Source organism: Aedes aegypti, chromosome 2, assembly GCF_002204515.2.
Source record: "Aedes aegypti strain LVP_AGWG chromosome 2, AaegL5.0 Primary Assembly, whole genome shotgun sequence".
NCBI lineage: Eukaryota > Metazoa > Arthropoda > Insecta > Diptera > Culicidae > Aedes > Aedes aegypti.
This window is the reverse complement of record NC_035108.1, coordinates 373,294,773-373,315,642: the sequence shown is the minus strand read 5'-3', so window position 1 is coordinate 373,315,642 and position 20,870 is coordinate 373,294,773. Positions and strand designations below refer to the sequence as shown.

General features: G+C 39.6%; 1 protein-coding gene across 1 annotated transcript; it reads left to right on the top strand.

Annotated features, from left to right (window-relative positions):
* The first annotated feature begins 632 nt into the window (after nt 1-632).
* Nucleotides 633-20,519, top strand: LOC110675215 (uncharacterized protein PB18E9.04c). Its single transcript, XM_021839635.1, has 4 exons — nt 633-909; nt 4,104-4,341; nt 4,395-4,557; nt 13,977-20,519. Exons 1-4 carry the CDS (start codon nt 633-635, stop codon nt 16,992-16,994), a joined length of 3,696 nt encoding a protein of 1,231 aa, XP_021695327.1. The 3' UTR covers nt 16,995-20,519.
* The last annotated feature ends 351 nt before the right edge of the window (nt 20,520-20,870 follow it).

Genomic DNA, 20,870 nt, shown 5'->3' with positions numbered 1-20,870 from the left:
CCTACTGGTGGTGGAAAAGTGTTCCAAATTTGTTTCGCACTGCCATCTCCGAAGGATAGTGAAGCAGTTTTTCCTATATTTCTTATTTCGTTCCGCTCTGGTTCTTCGCTGCTGCATCCTCTCGGCTAACACCGACGCCGACGGGTTTGTCTTCGAGTACCCATCTATCTATGCACCTATATACACTGTCGTGCAAAAGTTTGGGTTCACTCACACGAAAACATACAAAAGTATTTTGTCCATATCTCTGTGATTGCACGTCCGATTGAAACTCTCTTAGGTACATTCAAAATATTATGAGTTACTCTTACTTTGTGTGCATTTTGACATTAACATTTTTTTAAATTTGCTAAAATTTGACGCAAAACTCTAAAAACTATTTACACCTACCCTATATGTTTTTTTAGGTGATCACCAAACATTTAAACACGAGTGTACAACGATAGAACAAGTGCATCAGCATTTAGCAGCGCGCCCAGCGCACTGATTCCGTGATGTTTCCACATTTATTTAATGACATTTTTCCGTTTTCCAACCCGAATCTGACCGGCGATTTTCTTTTGTGCTCTTTTCTCCTGCAGGCGCCCGACTATTCCTCGTACCAGAACACCATCGGACGGCGATCGACACTGATGGGCGTGGGAGGGGGCGGCGCTCCGTACACCCACATGAGCAAGTACTCCTACCCGACCGACGTGAGCCTCAGCAGCCACTATGGGTACACTTCGTGGGGTTTGTGGCGCGGCGATACCCGGAATCTGTCCTCGTCGATGTACGGCAAGAAGCAGAAGAACTTCCGATCGGTGTCCATCCTATTGATGTCGGCTGCCTTCGTCGTGGTCCTGGCCGTGCTCTGTGTGGCGGCGCTGGCCTTCTACTTTAGCGCATTCAAGGCGGACATCAGCGATTGTGAGTATCAAGGGGAGGCTCGAAGGGGAATATTTTTTACGGGAGAGGGAAATTGATATTGTTATGGTGACGTTCGCGGGGCTGCCTTGGCTTAGAGAACGTCCGAATTTGGAAACCGGACTACATGTGCCACCCATAAGGTGAAGATGGATCGAAGCCAAACTTCAAATTTTCAAGAGCACGGGTCTGGACAACCAAACTTCCGTTTAAGCTGAACACTTAATCGATTGGTCGCCAGCTGGTAGTGACCAATCGATTAAGTTTTCAGTTAAAACGAATTTTTGGTTCTCCAGATCCGTGCTCTTGATGATTTGAAGTTTGGCTTCGATTCATCTACACCCTAAACAGGGCGCTGCTAAGGGTATGCAACATTTTAAATGATTCCGTCAAATAGCGTTCGAAACAAATTTGCGAGAAATTCAATGGAATATAATGAGGCAATTTTATGTTTTTTTTTATTTCGTTTTGTTTTGCTTAATAGAAAAGGTTTGTTTTTTCGGTACCAAACGGAATTTAAAAATAAAATGAAAATTTCGGTATTATTAATTAAAACTGCGTTCCGTGTAACATCGGATTTTGTATCGAGTTCAACGAATCCTTTTCATATTTCGTTTTTTTCATTATTACTACTTGCAATTCTATGTATCGTTTCGTTTTGTATCGATATGACAAAAACGCATGTCGCCGCATACCCTTATTCGCTGCTGCTGGTCGACTCTGGTGGTCCGGTTTCAGATTGTATTACTTTTCCACCCCAAAACCAAGCTGGTGGTGGTGGTCCTCTCGAAAAAGCCATTAAAGGATGCCATCTTTTCGGTTCGGACAGTGAAAGACAGACAGGTCATAAAAGTGGCATGGAGAATATGCTGCCATATTCTTTAATAAATAACGGCTGCCGCTCTGGACTACAAGTTTTATTGCACCGACGAATGATTTATCTCTCAAGTTGTTGGGGCGAGTTTTATTTTGGGTTTTACAAGCAGAAAAATTGATATTTTGTGGGGACCATTGCCAAAGCTGAAAGTGAAATGGTTCGGGATGATAAGAAAATTGAGCTGTAAAAGGTTTATCGGATGACAGTTTTTTTCTTTTATTAGAATTTAACTATATTTCGGCTTTTGATTACAGAACATACATCTTCGAGAAGCAGCCGTCCATATACCAGGTGGTCATTTGCCCGGTAGTCGGATGGGCTGGGGTAACAATATAAGACAGTTTTTCGGTATGTTTAATGGTACCGTAATCCGGGGTAACATTGATCAGTTTTTAGGATATTTCTTAAATATTTAATTCAAAAATGCAAATGCTCTGAGTTTTATATTTTTAAAACAAGTACTGCCACCCATAGCTCGTGACTATATACTGTATTTTGGTTTTTGAAAGATTTAAGCATGTTTACAAAAATGTTTTATGTGATTTTTTCATTTAGCTGATATGGGGTAACATTGATCATCCATGTAAACAACATTCGGTAATATTGAAAATGTCGTTACTTACTTAAATCATGGTCCCCTGAAGCCGAATATGATGTCCAAACGCTTACATCTCATTTACTTTTTGAGTTATTTTAAACTTAAAAACACCTCAAACAGCGGAATACGCCTAAAGGTAGGCTATTTCCTAAGGGAATTATACATTCTTAACAGTAATTCGTTAATTTTGCCTAATTGAACATAGTTATAAAAAATTTGACAGCGGAATCGTTTTTGGCGATGCCATTTTTAGTGAGAACCGCATTTTCTTTGCTCATATCGCTTGCAGAACTTATGTGAGACATGAATCTTCGGTAGTGTCATCCTTAACCATTGAAATCATTGTTTCGCAAACTTGACAAATTTACGCACAAAGCTAAAGCAAATTTTGCAAAAATCTTAATTTTCAATAGCTCATAAATATAAGAAAGAGAAGCAACATTCGTGCTTTGGAAATGTTTCATCAATAAATGATGATACCAACTTATTATGAGATGAGTCATTCCGATCAATGTTACCCCGCTGATCAATGATACCCCGGATTACGGTACTGTAAAATGGCGTAAGGGACCTTCCTTAGTCGAGTGGTCAGAGCCCACGGCTACAAAGCAAAACCATGCTGAAGGTGTAAAGGTTAGATTCCCAGTCGGTCCAAGATCTTTTCGTAATGGAAATTTCCTTGACTTCCCTGGGCATAGAGTATCGTCGTACTTGTCATACGATATACGAATGCGAAAATGGCAACTTTGGCAAAGAAAGCTCTCAGTTAATAACTGTGGAAGTGCTTATTAAACACTTAGCTGAGAAACAGGCTCTGTCCCAGTGGGGACATGTGCCAAAAAGAAAAAGAAGAATTTTTGGTTCAAATCCGTTTTGAAGAAATAATTTAGGCAACACTAGACTGAATATTATTTTTTAAGTAAAATATTTATTCAACTTCCAATTTACTCAAATAAAATGTAATTTTCTTGTCATAAATATATATTTTACTTGCATTTCGTTTCACATCCAGCAATACATACAGCATATTTCTCAGCTTTGCTTACTATGAAACTTTCTCATGTTTCGTGGCAGGCTTGAGATACGAAAAATAAGTCTACCGAACAAAAAATACATTGACTCGAACCTGTGCTCAAATCCAGTCACACATTACTACTTAACTAATAAAGTACACAAATAGATTTCAACTTTCCGATATCTCAGGCCCAGAAAGCCGTAGCGGTAAACGCGCAGCTATTCAGCAAGACCAAGCTGAGGGTCGTGGGTTCGAATCCCACCAGTCGAGGATCTTTTCGGGTTGGAAATTTTCTCGACTTCCCAGGGCATAGAGTATCTTCGTACCTGCCACACGATATACGCATGCAAAAATGGTCATAGGCATAGTAAGCTCTCAGTTAACAACTGTGGAAGTGCTCATAAGAACACTAAGCTGAGAAGCAGGCTTTGTCCCAGTGGGGACGTAACGCCAGAAAGAAGAAGAAGAAGAATATCTCATCACATACGAGCAGTAACCGATCCAGAACCTGTCTTTCGTACATAGCTGAAGGCTAGTGGCTGACGCCTTCTTAATTGAACTATTTACTTTACCATTTACTGGAAAGTGTTTGTGTATGTTATGCATCCGGGACATCCAAAAGCATTAAGCAACAATTCATGCTTATCAAGCACACATTAAGAAGAAAAAAATCAGTATCATACTTCGCACTTTTTACCCCATTTCAGCCATCCTCGTGTTCGACTGCACGCTTCGGGTGACCCGGGGCGACATCTACACCACCGGACTGCGCTCGAACAGCACTCCCGTTTTCCGGCAGAAGTCCGCCTTCTACGAACGACTCATCGACACATCGCTGGAGCAGAGTGGCCTCACCGTGTCACGGACGGAAATCATGGACTTTGGCGACGGGCCAACTATAATACTCACTTTTCGGGTGTTTCTCGACATGAGGAAGATCAAGATGTAAGTCGATAGTGATTGCTAGGAACTGTCATATTGATGCATTTTTCTTTCAGAACGATTAACAACGTAGAGGAGCACATCCGGCAGGCTGTTCTGAGCGAATTGGCGAATCCCAACTCGGTGTTCAAGAACATCAGAGTAGACCCGGACACGATAGAAATCAAACGGTTGCTGGACAGGGAGGTGATCAAGACGGCCTTTCTCAAGAAGGAAGAGGTAAGCAAATATTTTTTTTTAATTTAGCTTAAACAATCGTCTTATTTAGCAATGATGCTAGTTGCACTCGATATCTATCGGCATAAACTAAAAATTTTCAGCTGTACCTTGGCTCTCGTAATTGTAACCTCATTTTGGACGAAGCAGTACCAGCGTCCCCGGGACCCGAAAATGGTCATTTGTAGGGTTTATCAAATGCAAGAAACATCGTTATCCAGTATAATCGTTACTTAAAATGTTCACGCTTATGCGTTATTGAAATTCTTTGATATAGTGGCCACATCATAACCAAATCCGAAAATTATATGATCGGCGTTAAATCAGAGTGTACCAAGCGACATTTTTCATGAAAATAACACTTGGTATTTTTTCAACTCACGAAAATGTTGGTTCAATATATCCACACATCTTTGTGTTACTTTCAAACAATATAATGTGCAGTGATAATCATTGAAAAACATAATCTAAATCAGTTTTCTGATGGACTAAGAGCACTTGGTTCACTCTGTCCGAGCTGAATACCGATTGGTGATTTGGTTCATTTTGACTGAACAATTTATTTATTTAAAGTTTTCAAGGTCAAACTAGGTTCATTTTTATTGATATGAACAGTTTACCAACATCCTTCGACATCAGTATCATAAATTTTTCATGAATCCATATCTTGTATTTCGAAATCAGGGACTTTACGATAGCTTGAATACTAATGTTTTGATGGGTCAGAGCATTGATGACCAGAAATATTCAAATCAACGTTCAATTAGTGGACCAAGTGGAAATCTTGAGTACCGACCAAAATATACTGGTCCAATAGGAGCCCAGACAACCAGAAGTCGCAAGAAAGTTTACGTTACAACTCGTTATTCATACAAAATACATCAAACCCGCAAAACACGGTGGATAAAATCGTCAGATTGATGAGTTTCCTCGCACAAAACGCCTTTTCTCTGACTTCATTTGTATATTTTGTTTCGTCCCGTACACCCGTACAAAGTAAGTCGGATCAATCCACACCAGCTGTCAAATCAACATTTGTTATCATAAGTTAAGTCGCATAAGATCACAAGTTAGTTCGGTAGAAAATTTATACACTCGCATTGTATGCTATTATTCATCACATAGTATATGCACGTATATCGCCTCCACTTTCATACGTAGAAGGCCTTTTCGCGACATCTTATAAGTGAAATTTTGCACATACAAAGACTCCAGATGATTTCGTTATACGTACATTTTGGTTGTCTGGGAAGGCTCTCACAGGTACAAATCAAAATCGAAAAACAAGATTATGACTCATGATATCATGATTTCAGAGTGTTTTCAGCTTATTAAATTACACCATGATTTGGACTCATGATATCATGAGTCAGATTGCCGTAACGCAACAAACGCGTTATGTTTTTGTTGCGGATTGCTCGGAATCATGAATCGCATGCCTAAAATCATGAGTCGCGCTTCCGTTTATGATCAACAATGTAAAAAATATATATAGGCTAGAGCGAGATGCGAACCAAGAACCTTCTGAATTATAGTCTCGCACCATACCACACTTCCACTTTATCATGTTAAAATACAGGTGATCGAAACGAATCAAATTATGAAATGCACCTTGTTTAGTGTTGTCAGTCTGGATGTTACGCGTTTGAGGGATCATGATTATGACTCCAGGAACCATGATTTGTGGTCCTGATATCATGACCTACGCAAATTATTAACTTCTGACTTGTAAATCATGATTTTGGAATCAGTTTTTTTCTCGTGTAGGATAGTCTTTACGGACATTATAAAACTACCAAAAACTTCTATTGGATCTGGAATCGACTAAAAAATACAATAACCAATAAGTTCATTGCTTTTTGGCACTTGGTCCACTCTGTCTGCATATATTTATATGTATATGTTGCAATTTCCGATAGATAGGTGGCTTAATATGATAAATGGCCAGAAATCAAAATCAGATGCATCGAATTATGTAATATTTATGAATTTCTATTGATAGATGGGAAGAGGAATCACTTCAAGTCGAAAAATCTGCCAAATATCTTGGAATGTCTAACATTTTTTCAAATTCCTCACGGGGCTGCTCGTGTTATTGTTAGGCTTTCGTTGTTATGGTTAAATGCAAATTTATTACACATCTCCCCCAGTTTACCACAGTAATAAAATCTAATCAAAGTGAAATGAAGATAAAGTAACTTTAAATATAATGACAGAATAATCCAATTTTGCCAGGTTTTGAACTTGGTGTACTCTGAATTAACGCTGACCATCTATGCCTTGAAGTTTGCCTACCTTTAAGGGCACAAAAGCACAGCACCCTTTTCACCCAACCAGACTTAGTGACTCTTCGAACTCCGAAGTGTTCCCGAGATCCTTTGGTCACTTTAAGGTGAACATGCATCGAAGCCAAACCCCGAATTTTCAAGCGCACAAACTCAGAGAACCTGACAACCGTTCGTGCTGAAAATCTAATCGATTGATCACCACCAGCGAGTGACCAGTGAGTAGCATTTTCAGCATAAACGATTGTCTGGTTCTCTAGATTTGTGCTCTTGAAAATTCGAGGTTTGGCTTCGATGCATCTTCACGTTAAGAAACTACACAGTTCGAACGAAACGTTTAAATTTCTGAGACATATAATGCACATAATTGGAGCGTGGCATATCATGGATATTTATATGATATGTCATGTAAACTTCAATTAAATGCCATGTTATCAAGCAGGATCCTGTGTGATTACATGACATATAACATATTTTTACATGATTTCAGACTTAAATTTACATGACGTCATATTTACATCGAATAAATGGAGTTTACATTACGTGTAATCTTCATTATTTTTAACTGTGTAGATATGCGTACGAGTATACTGACAAATAATAATTGAAATCCGTAGTACTCGAAGTCCTCGAAGTATTCGCTGAGCAATTAATGTTTAAGTTTGGTTTAGCCTATGCGGGTTAAAAAAATAATCACTGTTAGAAATCGGAATTATATAGAAACTTTTTAACGCCATAGAAGAGTAGTTTTCACACATTGCGTGGCAACCGGCAACAGCGACCGGTAGTACTCAAGAAGGTAAACAATTTACAGACAACCCCGAAGAAGCAGCGGAAGAATTAGCAAAGTACTATAGCGAGAGATCAGCGACTTCAAGCTACCCTCCATCTTTCCAGATGGCAAAAACGGTAGCTGAACGAGAGTCCATGGATTTTTCGCCTAACACCGGCGATGTGTATAACATCGACATCACCCTAGCCGAATTTCTGTGGGCTCTCGACAAAGGGCGAGGTGCCTCAACAGGTGCCGATTCAATAGGGTACCCTCTTCTTCAACATCTCCCTCTGTCTGTAAAGATGACTCTTCTTGAGCTGCTTAATAAAATCTGGCGAAGTGGCGAGTTTCCTGCCAGCTGGCGGAATGCTATTATCGTTCCCATCCCGAAACCGAATTGCCAAGATTCCGGACCGGCTGCCTTCCGGCCTATCTCACTCACCAGCTGCATGGCGAAGTTGTTTGAGCGCATCATCAATCGTCGTTTGATTACGGAACTAGAGTCCAGTGGGCGACTTGACAAGCGCCAGCACGCCTTCCGTGCAGGACGTGGCACCGACACCTATTTTGCCGAACTGGAGAAATCGTTGCCAAATATGGACGAGCACTGCCTTATAGCCTCCTTGGATCTGTCGAAGGCTTATGACACGACCTGGCGGCACGGAATATTGCGGACATTGAAATCGTGGCGAATACGTGGTCGAATGATAAACATCTTGCAAAGTTTTCTCTCGGAGCGAACATTTCAGGTAGCTGTAGGAGGACATCTGTCCCATGAACACCAACTAGAGAATGGGGTACCTCAGGGTTCCGTGCTATCCGTAACACTGTTCCTCGTCGCGATGCAGCCCGTCTTCCGAATTGTACCCGCCGGAGTCGACGTCCTCCTGTATGCCGACGATATTCTTCTCGTTGTACGACGACCAAAAACCAAAGGGTTACATAGAAAATTACAAGCTGCTGTGAAAGCAGTCGACAAATGGTCTAAGAGTGTAGGATTCACCATATCTGCGACAAAGTCGCACAATTTCTATTGTAGTCCAAATGCACGTCGAGAGCCAGCACGAGAAATAACCATCGATCGGATCGCTGTTCCGAAAACCAACCGTCTAAGGGTCCTTGGAATAACCCTGGATCGAAACACGTTTAAACCTCACTGCCAAGCGGTGAAGAAAGCATGCGATTCTCGACTTCGAATCCTTCAAATGATCGGAACCAAACTTCCACGCGGCAATCGATCTAGCTTGCTTAAGGTTGGTTCAGCGCTAGTCACTTCGAAGCTGACCTACGGGATTGGACTGGTGAGCCGAGGAGGACCAGCATCTCTGCAGATCCTCGCCCCGGCGTACAACAAAATAATCCGATTTACTTCCGGAGCGTTTGTTACCAGTCCAATAATATCGGTTATGGCCGAAGCGGGCACCTTGCCATTTGATCTTCTGGCAGTACAGTCGTCAACGCGGACGGCAATTCGCATTATGGAAAAGAATCGCGACAATAACAACATCCCCTTGATTCAACGAACATCGGACCGTATGGTGGAACTAACGGGAGCAGCACTCCCCAGTATCGGCCGTCTCGTAAGGTCGAGCGATCGAGTGTGGCATGCAAAAAAGCCATCAATTGTGTGGGACGTCAAACGCCATATTCGAGCCGGTGATCCACCAGAAAGAGTCCGCCCTATTGTTCAACAGCTACTCTCGACCCGTTTCTGCCAATCAACTATCATTTACACCGATGGATCCAAACTAGACAATACGGTAGGAGCTGCTTTTCATACCGCCGGATTGGCGGGCACGTACAGCCTTCAGCGTATTTTCCGCTGAAGCATACGCCATAAAAATGGCCGTCTCCATTCCAAATGTTCATCGAGAAATAGTGATTTTCACGGACTCGGCGAGCTGTCTGCAGGCCCTGGAAGCAGGGAAATCAAAACACCCGTGGATCCAAGAAATTGAAAATACGGTGCGGACCAAACCGGTCCAATTCTGTTGGATTCCTGGAAATGCAGGGATCAATGGAAATATCGAAGCCGACCGACTTGCCAACGAGGCGCGTAGGCAACCGGTCATTGACACTCCCCTTCCAGGAGAGGATGCATTAAGAGCGGTCAAGAAAGCGATACGTAGTCAGTGGGATAGCAGGTGGTATGAAACTCGAGACGTGAAGTTAAGGGAAGTGAAGAACGACACGTTTCGATGGCCAGACCGTAGTAGCGTAGCTGACCAACGTGTGCTAACCCGGCTAAGGATTGGTCACACACGGCTGACCCACACTTTTTTACTGAAGAAGGAGCCACCGCCCAGCTGTGAATGCTGTGGGACGGTTTTAGATGTGCGTCACCTGATACTGCAGTGCAGAAAATACGATGCACAAAGACAAAATAATGAAATCAGTTCAACCAGCCTCCAAGAAGCTCTGAGCAACGATGAAAATTGCACAAAAAAATTATTGAAATTTTTAACCGAAACTCAATTATATAGCCAAATATGATGAGATATGAATTGTAAACTTATAACCATTCAAGTCCGACACGAATGCACTCAGGTGTAAAGTGTCGTAAATACACAATCAATCAATCAATCACTATAAATTTCCTTCATCACTTGACAGTTTGATACAATTAAGGAAATAATAATACAAATAATCAGTAACTAATAAAATATTTCAAACAAAGGATGGAAAGTCAGATCTGCAGCCCGATACGACATGGGTGGGAAGAGTAGATATATGCTACACAAATTATGTGTAAAATGTAGCAATTTTTCAGACCCCGAATCACAAAACTGCGGTTTCGCGAACCGGCCTTCAATGTTTCAGCGGACACTACAATTCACAACTCGGTTCGACTCGCGGCGGAACACTCGAGAACTCGGACGGGGAAAAGTCATAAAAACGCCCAGAGTGATTGACTTCTTACAAAGAACTAACTTTATTACTGTACTTGGTGGTTACATAGGGACTGTGCGTGTGTAGTTCAATGACCGCACAGTGGATCAAAAGTAATGCAAACATGGTAGAAACTAATATTACATAATGCAAATTCATTACTGGTTGCACATTGTACATTATGTTACGCAAAATTTCGACTTTACCGACCGCTTACAACAACCCTCAACCACCCCCCATTCCAAAGACAATGAGTTATTCTTACTTCGTAGGTATTTTGACATGAACATTTTTTAAAATTTGTTTACTAAATTTTTCACTTAAAGCTGTGGCATTTTCCAAAAAAATAATCTTAAACACATGGCTCATCTCATTGAACAAACCAAAATTGTTTTTCCATACAAAATTCAAAAGCTTGGAGATCTCTATTTCAGCTTCTTGTAGTCCAAATTGGTTCATATTTGGATTACGATCTGCAGATGCAGCCATTCCATGAAAAACCGATCTAGTGGGTCACCGAATTCCGTGCAAAATTTGCTATTTTGTTCCATATCCGATATAAGGATACACGTATTTTTTTTTATTTTTTGATTAGGGTGACAATTTCCGAAATAGGGTGACCAGAAAAATCGCGATTTAACAAATTTTTTATTTTTCAAGAAATTATAACTTTTGAACCGCTTGACTGATTTTCAATTCTCTTGGATGAAATGAAAGCTAAAAATTTTGACTTCTCAAGGAAAATATAAAATTTCCCAAAAATTGTTTTTATTTTAAATGAAAAATAAACCATTTTTTTCGCTTTTTCGTGTTTTGAAGGCCTTGGGACCAAAGAGCCTATTGATGCTCTCATTTTTTCCTGAAAGTTCAGAAAACTTTACGTTAAATTTTCAGGAATGTATGGTTTTTAGTTTTTGATAAATATTTTTTTGAAAATAAAAAATCAGTCATTTTTATAGGCACACACTGTAATTCTCGGCGCATTAGATTTTTTATTTAAAAAATCATAATTTTTGAACAGCTCAATTTTCAATCTTTCAAACTTCTCAGAAAAAATATAAAACCCTGAAAAGTATTTTTTTACATGAAAATATATAAACATTTAGATTTTTTTTTGTATATTTTCATGCATATATATATATATATATGCCAGAGAATGCATTAGAGTTTCACCAAAAATGTCTTCAAGATCACTAAGCAAAGATTGATTTACCGAATTCTTCTAAACCCACTCAAAAATTTTAGTTTTATTTTTTTCAAAAATGCCCGACTAGAAAGTGTTTAAAGAACTCAAACATTACTACAAAATTCCTAGCGGCATACGTTCAACTGTTCCTTAACTCTCCCGCAAATACTCAAAGATTTGCGAGTTATTTGTTCAGGGATTTTTTGGAGAATTATGTTATTGTTTCCTCAAGATTATTCCAAAACATTACCAGAGATTCATCTAAGTTTTTTTCCACAGATTTTTTTTCTTTAAATTTTCTCTGACGATTGGGAATTTTCCAAAGAAATTTTTCATCCGAGTTACAGTTCCATCAAGTATTTCTTCGGACTATAGAAAAAACTCCATTTCTGAATAATAATCTCAGGATTCTTGCATAATTAAAATGTAAAAATGTATCCACTCTTCATTTTTTGGTTCAAAAACTCCAGAAAAATTTAAATTTTTTTTATGGATTGCTTGACAACCTCCTCTACGAATGGCTCTATGAAAAATACACACAAACAAATGAAAGAACTGAAATGATGACTTTTGACTTTTGAATAATTGCAGCTCAAATATAACTCGGAAAAATTTACTAATATCCAGTCGTAAAATTCAAGAATTATATCATAGAGTTTCTGAAACTTGTTGACAATGTACCCAAGAGGTCCATTTTTTGAAGGGTCATCAATTATTTTGTAGTACTGTAGAAGTTAAACGCGGAAATATTGTTGTATTTTTAAAGCGCATCACAGAAAACTTAGTATGGTAAAATTCGTAATGTAAGAATTCAATAAATTTATTATTATTATTTATTAAGGAGATTTTAACTTCGAAGTCATTCGCCAATTCAATGAATTTGAATCTTAGGAAAAACTTTTGTATTACTTTGAAAATTTGTTGAGGAATTCCTGATGGACTTTCAGAAATGAAAAAAATACACGTATAAGAATCCTGCATTTTTTCAAAACTATTTTAAATTATCTTTTTATAGAGTCATTGAAATGTTTCTGCTTTGAGTAAAGAAATATTTTTGTACGAAGTTCTTCAAAGCGTTATGCGAGGAAGGAGAAACAACAAAATATTGAAGCAGGTAGAAACTAAGACTGGCAATGGTACAATGAAAGTTAAGTAATAACCTTTTATATCATGTTCTCCAGAGGTAAATTACAGGATAGTTTAAACCCCTCTAATGAATTTATAAAATTAATTAAATTTCTCAAGAATTTCTCCCTTCCTTCTTCCCTTCCCTGTTATTTTGCTACCTGTTTCTCTACGAATTCCTTCACCGCTATGCTTATTTTGGAAGCAAAAGTTTTCCTGGGATTTTTCAGCAAATTTCCTCTGAATATTCGAAGGCAAGAGACATTCCAAAAACTTTTCTCTTTTCAATTCTTGAATAATCCGGGGATTTTAAGCAAAATTTCTAGAAAAAGAAAATATAGAAGAATTTTTGAAGCATTAATTTAAGTATATAAGAAATTTTTTTAGGTTTTTGATGTACTTCGTGGAAGAATTGGTAATATAAATTTTTGGAAAACTATTTAAAGAAATTCATAGAACAATTTCTTGTAGAATTTTCAGCGAAATATTTCAGTATAAGATTTGACAGGATCAATTATGTTTTGGAGGAATTGGAGGGAAAACCGAACTTTTAAAATATTAAGTGACATTTTTTAGGTAAACCCGGGAAATATTCCGGAATCAATTTGCTGATAAAAAGTACACTTATAAGGAATGGATGTCTTTCAGGAGGAATTTGCTCTGAAACTTTGAACAAGTCCCATAATATTACTTGAATCATTTCCAAGAGATTTTTGAAAGTTCTGACGCCACCCTTCAATATTTCTTAAAGAATTTCATTAAACTAAAATGTTCACTAAGATGTTCGGAAGTAGAACAAAAATGTCTACACATTTCTATTAATTTAAAAACAAACTAAAGAATTTATTTTATGTGCTTTTTGATGAGGCCTCATTTGTGCACAATACATAATAACCAAAGCGGTAGTTATCTTGAAATCTGTGCTTTCTACGCCAATCGAGCAATGCTTCTGTTACAAGCAAAAATTCAAAATCATGCTTCTAAATGCTTATAATCCTGAGATTCTTATCATTTCCAATTTATGTTGAAGCTTCATTTAGGAGCTTGGTTTCTGAATTAAAACAAAACCTAAATGATATTTGTGTTTTGTTTCTGTTATCTGTGCATTGTATTTAAACAAAACTCAACTAATCTCAACCCATTCTCATTATCTCCTTCCCAGACATTCCCGCCAGTTTTGAAAGCACCGGAGGAACGGTACGGTCCGGCGAAAAAATCCGGCGTTATCGAGAAAACCGTGCACAAATTCACTGCAAAGATCTCCACCTCGACCGTCCCAACGACCAGCGCCGGTGACAAACGGTCCCAACCTCGCCAGCCGGAACAGCACCAGGCCGACGGCGAATCTGACATTGACATGGATAATTTACCGGTTATACAAGGGTCATTCGAGATAACGAAAACAGATGCAGACATCACGCAAAAACGGGGCACCGTAGCAGGAACTTCATCCGGTGGAGTAACAGCCACCCTCAAACCTTTTGCCGTCAGTCCAGCTCAACTCAAGGTACGCAACGGGGCCAGCGAGAAACGGCAGAACGAAAACGCAAAATACTCGCACGTGGATGGTGATAAGGTGTTGCTCTCTTCATCAACGATGCAAACGCCGGCCTCCGGGGGTAAACCCAAATTTGAAACGGCGACGGCCAAAATTGAAAAAACGGACAAACATGGCTCGACGACGAAGAAAATTAAAAGTAATTCCGGCAGGAGCTCGTCAACGAGGCGCAGGACAACAACCACCACCACTTCCACAACGACAACGATGGCCACCCCTACTACTATGCCAATCACGACAACGGAAGAACCTACCACGACTACCAGCCCCACTCGACGAACGACGATAAAAAGTACAACTAACCGCATCACAACGCCAGCCTACGAGGAATCGGAAGAGCTGCAGACAGATCTGCCGATTAATGGCCGCAACGACACGTTGTTGGAGAACTTTTTGCTGGCCATCCTGAATGATAGCTTGTCGCAGGAGTCGGCAGCAAATGAACGCGTTGACGAAAACATACCCAAGCTAGACGTGAGTCTCTTCACAAGCGCTCCTATTCTGGACAAACAACCGTGGCAACCGATTCGGCCCACCATTCCCAAGGGCATCCCATTGCACAAGTTCGCATCCGTGAAGCCAACGAAGAAAAAGTCCACTTTGGTGGAGGAAATCCTCTATCGAACGAAGAACAGTGACATCGAAAGTTCTCTCTACACGGAAAGTCCCAGCGCGCAGGTCTACTACCAGAGCTTCACCAATCCTAGTTTTGGTTCTTCGACGCTGGGCATCGAACCGCTGGGAATGCTGGACGTTAGGCCGTACCCGCTGCCAGTTGACAAGATCTCGATCCAACCGGTTCCCGATTTTAAGCAGATGACTCCAACGGCTATCAGTATCAGTGAAAATTTGATGAACATGACTCTGGATGATAAGAAGTTTGAGCATCTGGGTGGTGGAGTGATCGCGAAGAAACCGGAAAACAAGACTACTCCGTATCGTACGACGACGGAGCCTATGAAGACCAGCGTGATTACCGTGACTCCGATTTACGTTGAGAGAACTAGCGAGAATCTGATCCGGTCAACTGAGGAGTACGTGGAATATTATCAAGGAGATGCATTGAACTTTACGGAAATGGATACGACTACAATGATGATGGAAGATTTTAATGACACTTCATTGGATTACTCTTTGGGTGTGGAATCTAGGATAAGTCCAGATGAGGACATTTACAGTACGGAGCCGGTGATGACATCGACTGTGGAAAGCGTGGAAAAGGTGACGGAAGTGCCTTTTGACTTTGGAAGTAGTGAATCGTTGATGACGACAACAGAGCAGCCTGAATTGGAGTCCACTACGGTGTCCACAACTGAGATGTTCCTGTCAAGTACCGAGACAACGACGGAAGAACCAAAAACAACCACTAGTAGCAAGCGATCGACATTTGTGGAAGTTGAAACGCTCAAGTATAATCCAACAACCAGTGTTCCAACCGCTACGGCAACCGTTCCGGAGCTGTTTCCGATCAACAAGTGGGAGTTTGTGAACGGGTCTCGAGTAACTCCGTCCAATCGGCAATCCACTCGCAAGGTGTTCAATGAAACTTTGCAAGCATTGATTGTGGAAAACATACAAGCTCCTACGACAACTGCTAGCGTGAAGATTGAGGATTTGAAGAGTAAACGTAACAGTACGACCAATCTTCAGAATTTATCGGCCATTTTCGACACGCTCGCATCCAAGTTAGGGATCCAGACCGAATCGTCCAGCAAATTACCTCCGTTCTCTTCATTGTCGAAGATCAAGAATCAGTACAAGAGCTCGACGACCCGTCTGGAAGGTGCAACCACCAAGAAGCGCACTCGAGGACCCACCAGACCAAAACGGAAGAAGAACAAGAACACCAACCGAACATCTACGACTTCAACCACCTCAACAACTAGTACCACTCCAGCCCCGACAACTCTCACCACCACTACAACTCCCAGAACCACCATCACAATGGCACCTCCTTCGGTTACCACTCCCTTCGTCAAGCTAGCCCCGACCGTCATCAACGAGGATATCGGTGACGTGGTCCCAGTCATGCTCGCCCCAGCTGCTCCGGAGTATTCTTCCGAGTACTACGCCGGCCAGGCCGAAGTGGAAGTCATCGATCCGAACCAGTACGAGGAAATGCTCCGGCTACTGGCCGCAACTCCCTCGGGAGCGGTCCGCTATGCCACCACAACGCCAACGCCCCTGGTTACGCTGATGCCCGCGAAATCCAACTCCGGTATCAAAAACTTCCGACCGAAAGTGAAACTCCAGCAACAAAGTGGTGCCTCGGCATTGCTGCTGACCAGCAGCTCGTTAGCAGCCCATAATCAGCGCCAGTCGACACCGTTCGGCATCGATGAAGGCAGGAAAATGAGCGAAAGTTTAAAATTAATGAATGCAAATAATGGCCACGGAGGTGCGGGAGACAATGTCGCCTCGGCTTCGTCCTCCTCGGTATTGTCCGTGCCTTCGGCGGTGGTTGTCAGTAGTGGTGTTGGTGGTGGTAGAATCGTCGGAGCCGAAGCCGCACCGTTGATGGCCGAAAGTGGCAGCCAGGGATTTGACCGGGAACAAAACGATAATAAAAATAACACAATCGTGGAAGCGGTGGTTAGGGCCAGTATGCGCTTTGAATCATAAAACAGAAGTTGCGGCCCAGCGGTCGGTCGGTCGGTCGGTTGAACCCTCGGCGGTGCAGCTTCAAACGACGGGGGTGTGAGTGAGACAGGTGCGGGTGAATGGGGACGCGAATGCAAGAGACTTGGATGGTGTTGTTGAATGGACGACGACTTGTACGATAGCGATTGCGATGGTGTTGGGACATTGGGAATAAAAATGTGCTTGCGGACGACCAAGAGGATGCACCCGTCGTCATCCTTGTCCGCGGGCTGGAAAATGTGATTATTCTTGCATAAAGGTGACTACGGCATTTCCCGACGGCAGGGCGGCGGTGGTGACAACAACGAGTACTACGACAATAACGATAAAAGTAAAGATGGATGTTCGGTGAGATTGCAGGATGTGTTGGAATTCGGTGGGGTCGGAGTCGGGAGGATGGTGTACTCAAAGGACATTTGTCCTTTGACATGTCAAAGGACATTCTTTAACGATTATTTGTGACATATTTTTTTGATGCTCTAAACACACTTGGCCCATTTTTGTTTTTGGCGTTACTTTCCAACTAGAAATCAGCTTGCTTCTCAGCTGAGTGTTCTAATTGCACTTTCACAGATATTAATTGAGAGCTTTCTCTGACTTACTCAATTTTGCATTTCTTCTATAGTGTGGCATGTACGACACGAATAATCTGCTAATGATTCTCGTCAGAAAATCAAGAAATTTGGTTTAGGAAATTCACAATTTCCTAAACCAACACGATATCTCTAAAATGTCTTAAGAGAAGGAATTCATGAAATCTCTGAGGAGATTTCAAAAAATCTCCAAGAGGAACACGTTGAGCAATTACTGATTACAGTTTTGAAGAAATCTTTAACGTATTGAAAAAAAAAATGGGCTGTTATTTTCTGTAGAAATACCTGAGTAATTTCTGGTAGATACAATAGCTGGAATATACACCGCAGGATTTTTTATGAAATATCTGGAGATAATACATATTTTACTGTTAAAATTTCCTAAGCCATTGTAATACGATATATCTAACATGTTTTAAGAGGAGGAATCCATGAAATCTCTGAGAAGGTTATCAAAAAATTTCCAATAGGAACACATAAAGGAATAACTGAATACAGTTTTGAAGAAATCTACAACGCATTTCTGAAAAAAAAAACGTTGCTGTTGTTTTCAGCAGAAATATTTTAGCAATTTCTGGTAGATACAAAATCTGGAATAAACACCGCAGGATTTTTTGTAAAATATCTGGAGATAATATTTTTTTGCTGTAAAAAGTTTTTAAGGGTATTTTTTAAAATATTCGTACTCCAGCTTAATATACTGATTCCTGAAGGAAAGTGTGCTTCCTGAAGGGACAACCCTTTTCAAGAATTCTTGAAGATCTTTCTGCCGTAAATACTATGTAAATCCAAATAATTTATTAAGAAGTTCCAAGATGAGTTTGATATTTCTAGTAGATACTGTTCTTAAAGGTAATTATTGATACACCCTTGAATAAACATTCAATAAAGTCCTTAAAAATACGATGCAGATATCCAGGTAGCAACCTCTAAAAGAACCAATTCTTGAAATTATTTCTGAAGGTATCTCTTGAGGATTTATTTTAACAGGAATACAAACTGCTAAAAACTTCGAGCAAAAATTTTGAAAAAGTATCTCTCGATGATTTATTAGTAAATCCTTGAATTTTTGCTTGATTGGTAACAGAAGAAATTCGTAGCTAATGGTGCAAAAAAAAGTTGGTTAGTGATTTCTAGATGAATTTATCGGACCTACAAAAAAATTTGTTGGTTGAAGTTTTTTGCATATTTTTTGAACAAGTTATTGCAAATATGTTTTGACAATGGATTAATTCCTACAGTAACTTTTCACAGAATTTTAGTAGCGGTCCTTAAAGTGATTCCTATGAATCTTCCTTTAAGGATTCGTTGTTGTATTTTTCAAAGATAGTTGAAAAATCTGGTTGCTAAAATACTGCACAGAAGCTTAGAGGAATTACAAGTGAAAAACGTAGAGCATAGTTGGCTTAATTTCTGGAGAAATCTCTACTAAATTTCCAAGGAGCAACTCCTAAAGAAGGAATCGACAGAGTGACTTCTGGTAGAATTTCTAAGTCATATAGAGCAAATTCACCGAAAGATTCCACAGAGACTTCACAAGATTAATGGCTGACCAAGCTTTATGCGAATAAGTACTTGAAAAAACTTCCAAGCAAAGAATATTGTAAGAACAATAGCTTCAAACTAGAGTTTCCTAGAAAAAAAAGAAACATTCAGGAATCATGGTTATTTAAAGAATGCCTGATAGAATTTCAAAATCAAATTTTAAACATTCTTCCATGTGGAATACATAAGCAAATGGGGGAATTCCAAGAAGTTCAAGAAAATTCTTTTGAAAAATAATAATGAAAAAACACATTTTTTTGAATAATCCTTGAAAATATGTCGCGTTTCTTGAAAAAATCAAGATAAACTCTCAGGGAATATCCTGAAAGAATTTTGTCATCAATTTTTAAAAGTGCTCTAAGTTAAATTTCTGCTCGGAGTGGTCCAGTGATGAAAACAAATATCTAGGGGTCCTTAATTCCTGCTCAAAAGTTATAACGGAAGTAATTTAAGGAGAATTGCCAATACATATCCTTAGGGCAGAGGTTCCCACACTTTTGAAGATCGTGGCGCACTTGAAAATTTTATCGGAATAACATGGCGCACCGATACAAAAAAACTGGAAGAAGCGAACTTTCTTGAACATAAGTTTTTAATTTGTATTTTTGAATGCACACTCCCAAAAAATTATGTGATTTGCGTCTTTTGGGATGCATATAAAAGAGCGAGCTGAATGACATCATCATGTGTCGAATTTTAAATACGTTAGTGTCGTTATGGAATACGTTCGGGAAATATCGATCACAGTTCCATTGTGTTTGCGTCCTTTAGCACGTAAACTTACTTTTTTGCTCAATCATCTTCAACGACACGTTTTTGTGTCGTTCTATCACTTACATCATGTATCATTCAGTCATAACCATAATTTCGTCAACATTAATTTTCATTATATTTAAGAGTGTGTTTCATTTTATAAGTATAATGTATTCAATATGAACTAAAAACGACAATAACTTGAAGAGAAGTATCACTAGGAACGCAATATTCAATGCCACGAGACCTTTCTTTACATAGCATAACGTTATGCTTTCGGATATTAAATGATTTTTATTTTCAATGTCGGGTTTTTCTCGATATTAGAAAATTCGAATGTTTTCGTAAATTTTGTACAAAGATATTATGATTTGCCAAATATATATACTAATAAAGCTACTGTTTTAATAAGTTAAAATTCCACTTAAAAACCTAACAGAAAAAAATGAATGTTTTACTTTCACGTTACAATCAATAAATAGAATGTCAAGCTCTTCGTTTTTTAAGATTGTTAGCGGCTAATAATCCTTAACTCTCAAAATTATGCTGTTTCTTTTATAATTTAAGTTTGGACAGTTTTGGTTTGTTTTTGAAACTTTGAAAGAGTCAACTTGGAAATGACCTGTTTTTCTTGTACGTCTTTTGAAAAAACATTCGTTTTTTTCCAAAAGGAATTCAGCTATTAAATGTAACATATTTTAATATGTACAAAAAACAATTTCGAATAATAAGATTTTCAAAAGAAAAAGCAACAAAACAAAATATATGAACAAAAATTAGTCTCGATTGTGTTATGAAGGCGTCACTCAAATAAAAAGTGCCTCTGGAGTCAGCCTTCAGATACTTTTACTATAGTGGCCTCTAATCCAACAACAAACATGACAAATTAATAGCGATCAGACAATTTGTGGGGTTTTCTAGACTCACAGGTTGATTTTCAAGTTCAATATGATTCAACTTGCGGCGC

Coding starts and splice junctions, on each gene's coding strand:
- LOC110675215 (XM_021839635.1), top strand. CDS start 633: ATGGGCGTGGGAGGGGGCGGCGCTCCGTACACCCACATGAGCAAGTAC. Junction 910..4,103: donor CAAGGCGGACATCAGCGATT/GTGAGTATCAAG, acceptor ACCCCATTTCAG/CCATCCTCGTGTTCGACTGC. Junction 4,558..13,976: donor CCTTTCTCAAGAAGGAAGAG/GTAAGCAAATAT, acceptor TCTCCTTCCCAG/ACATTCCCGCCAGTTTTGAA.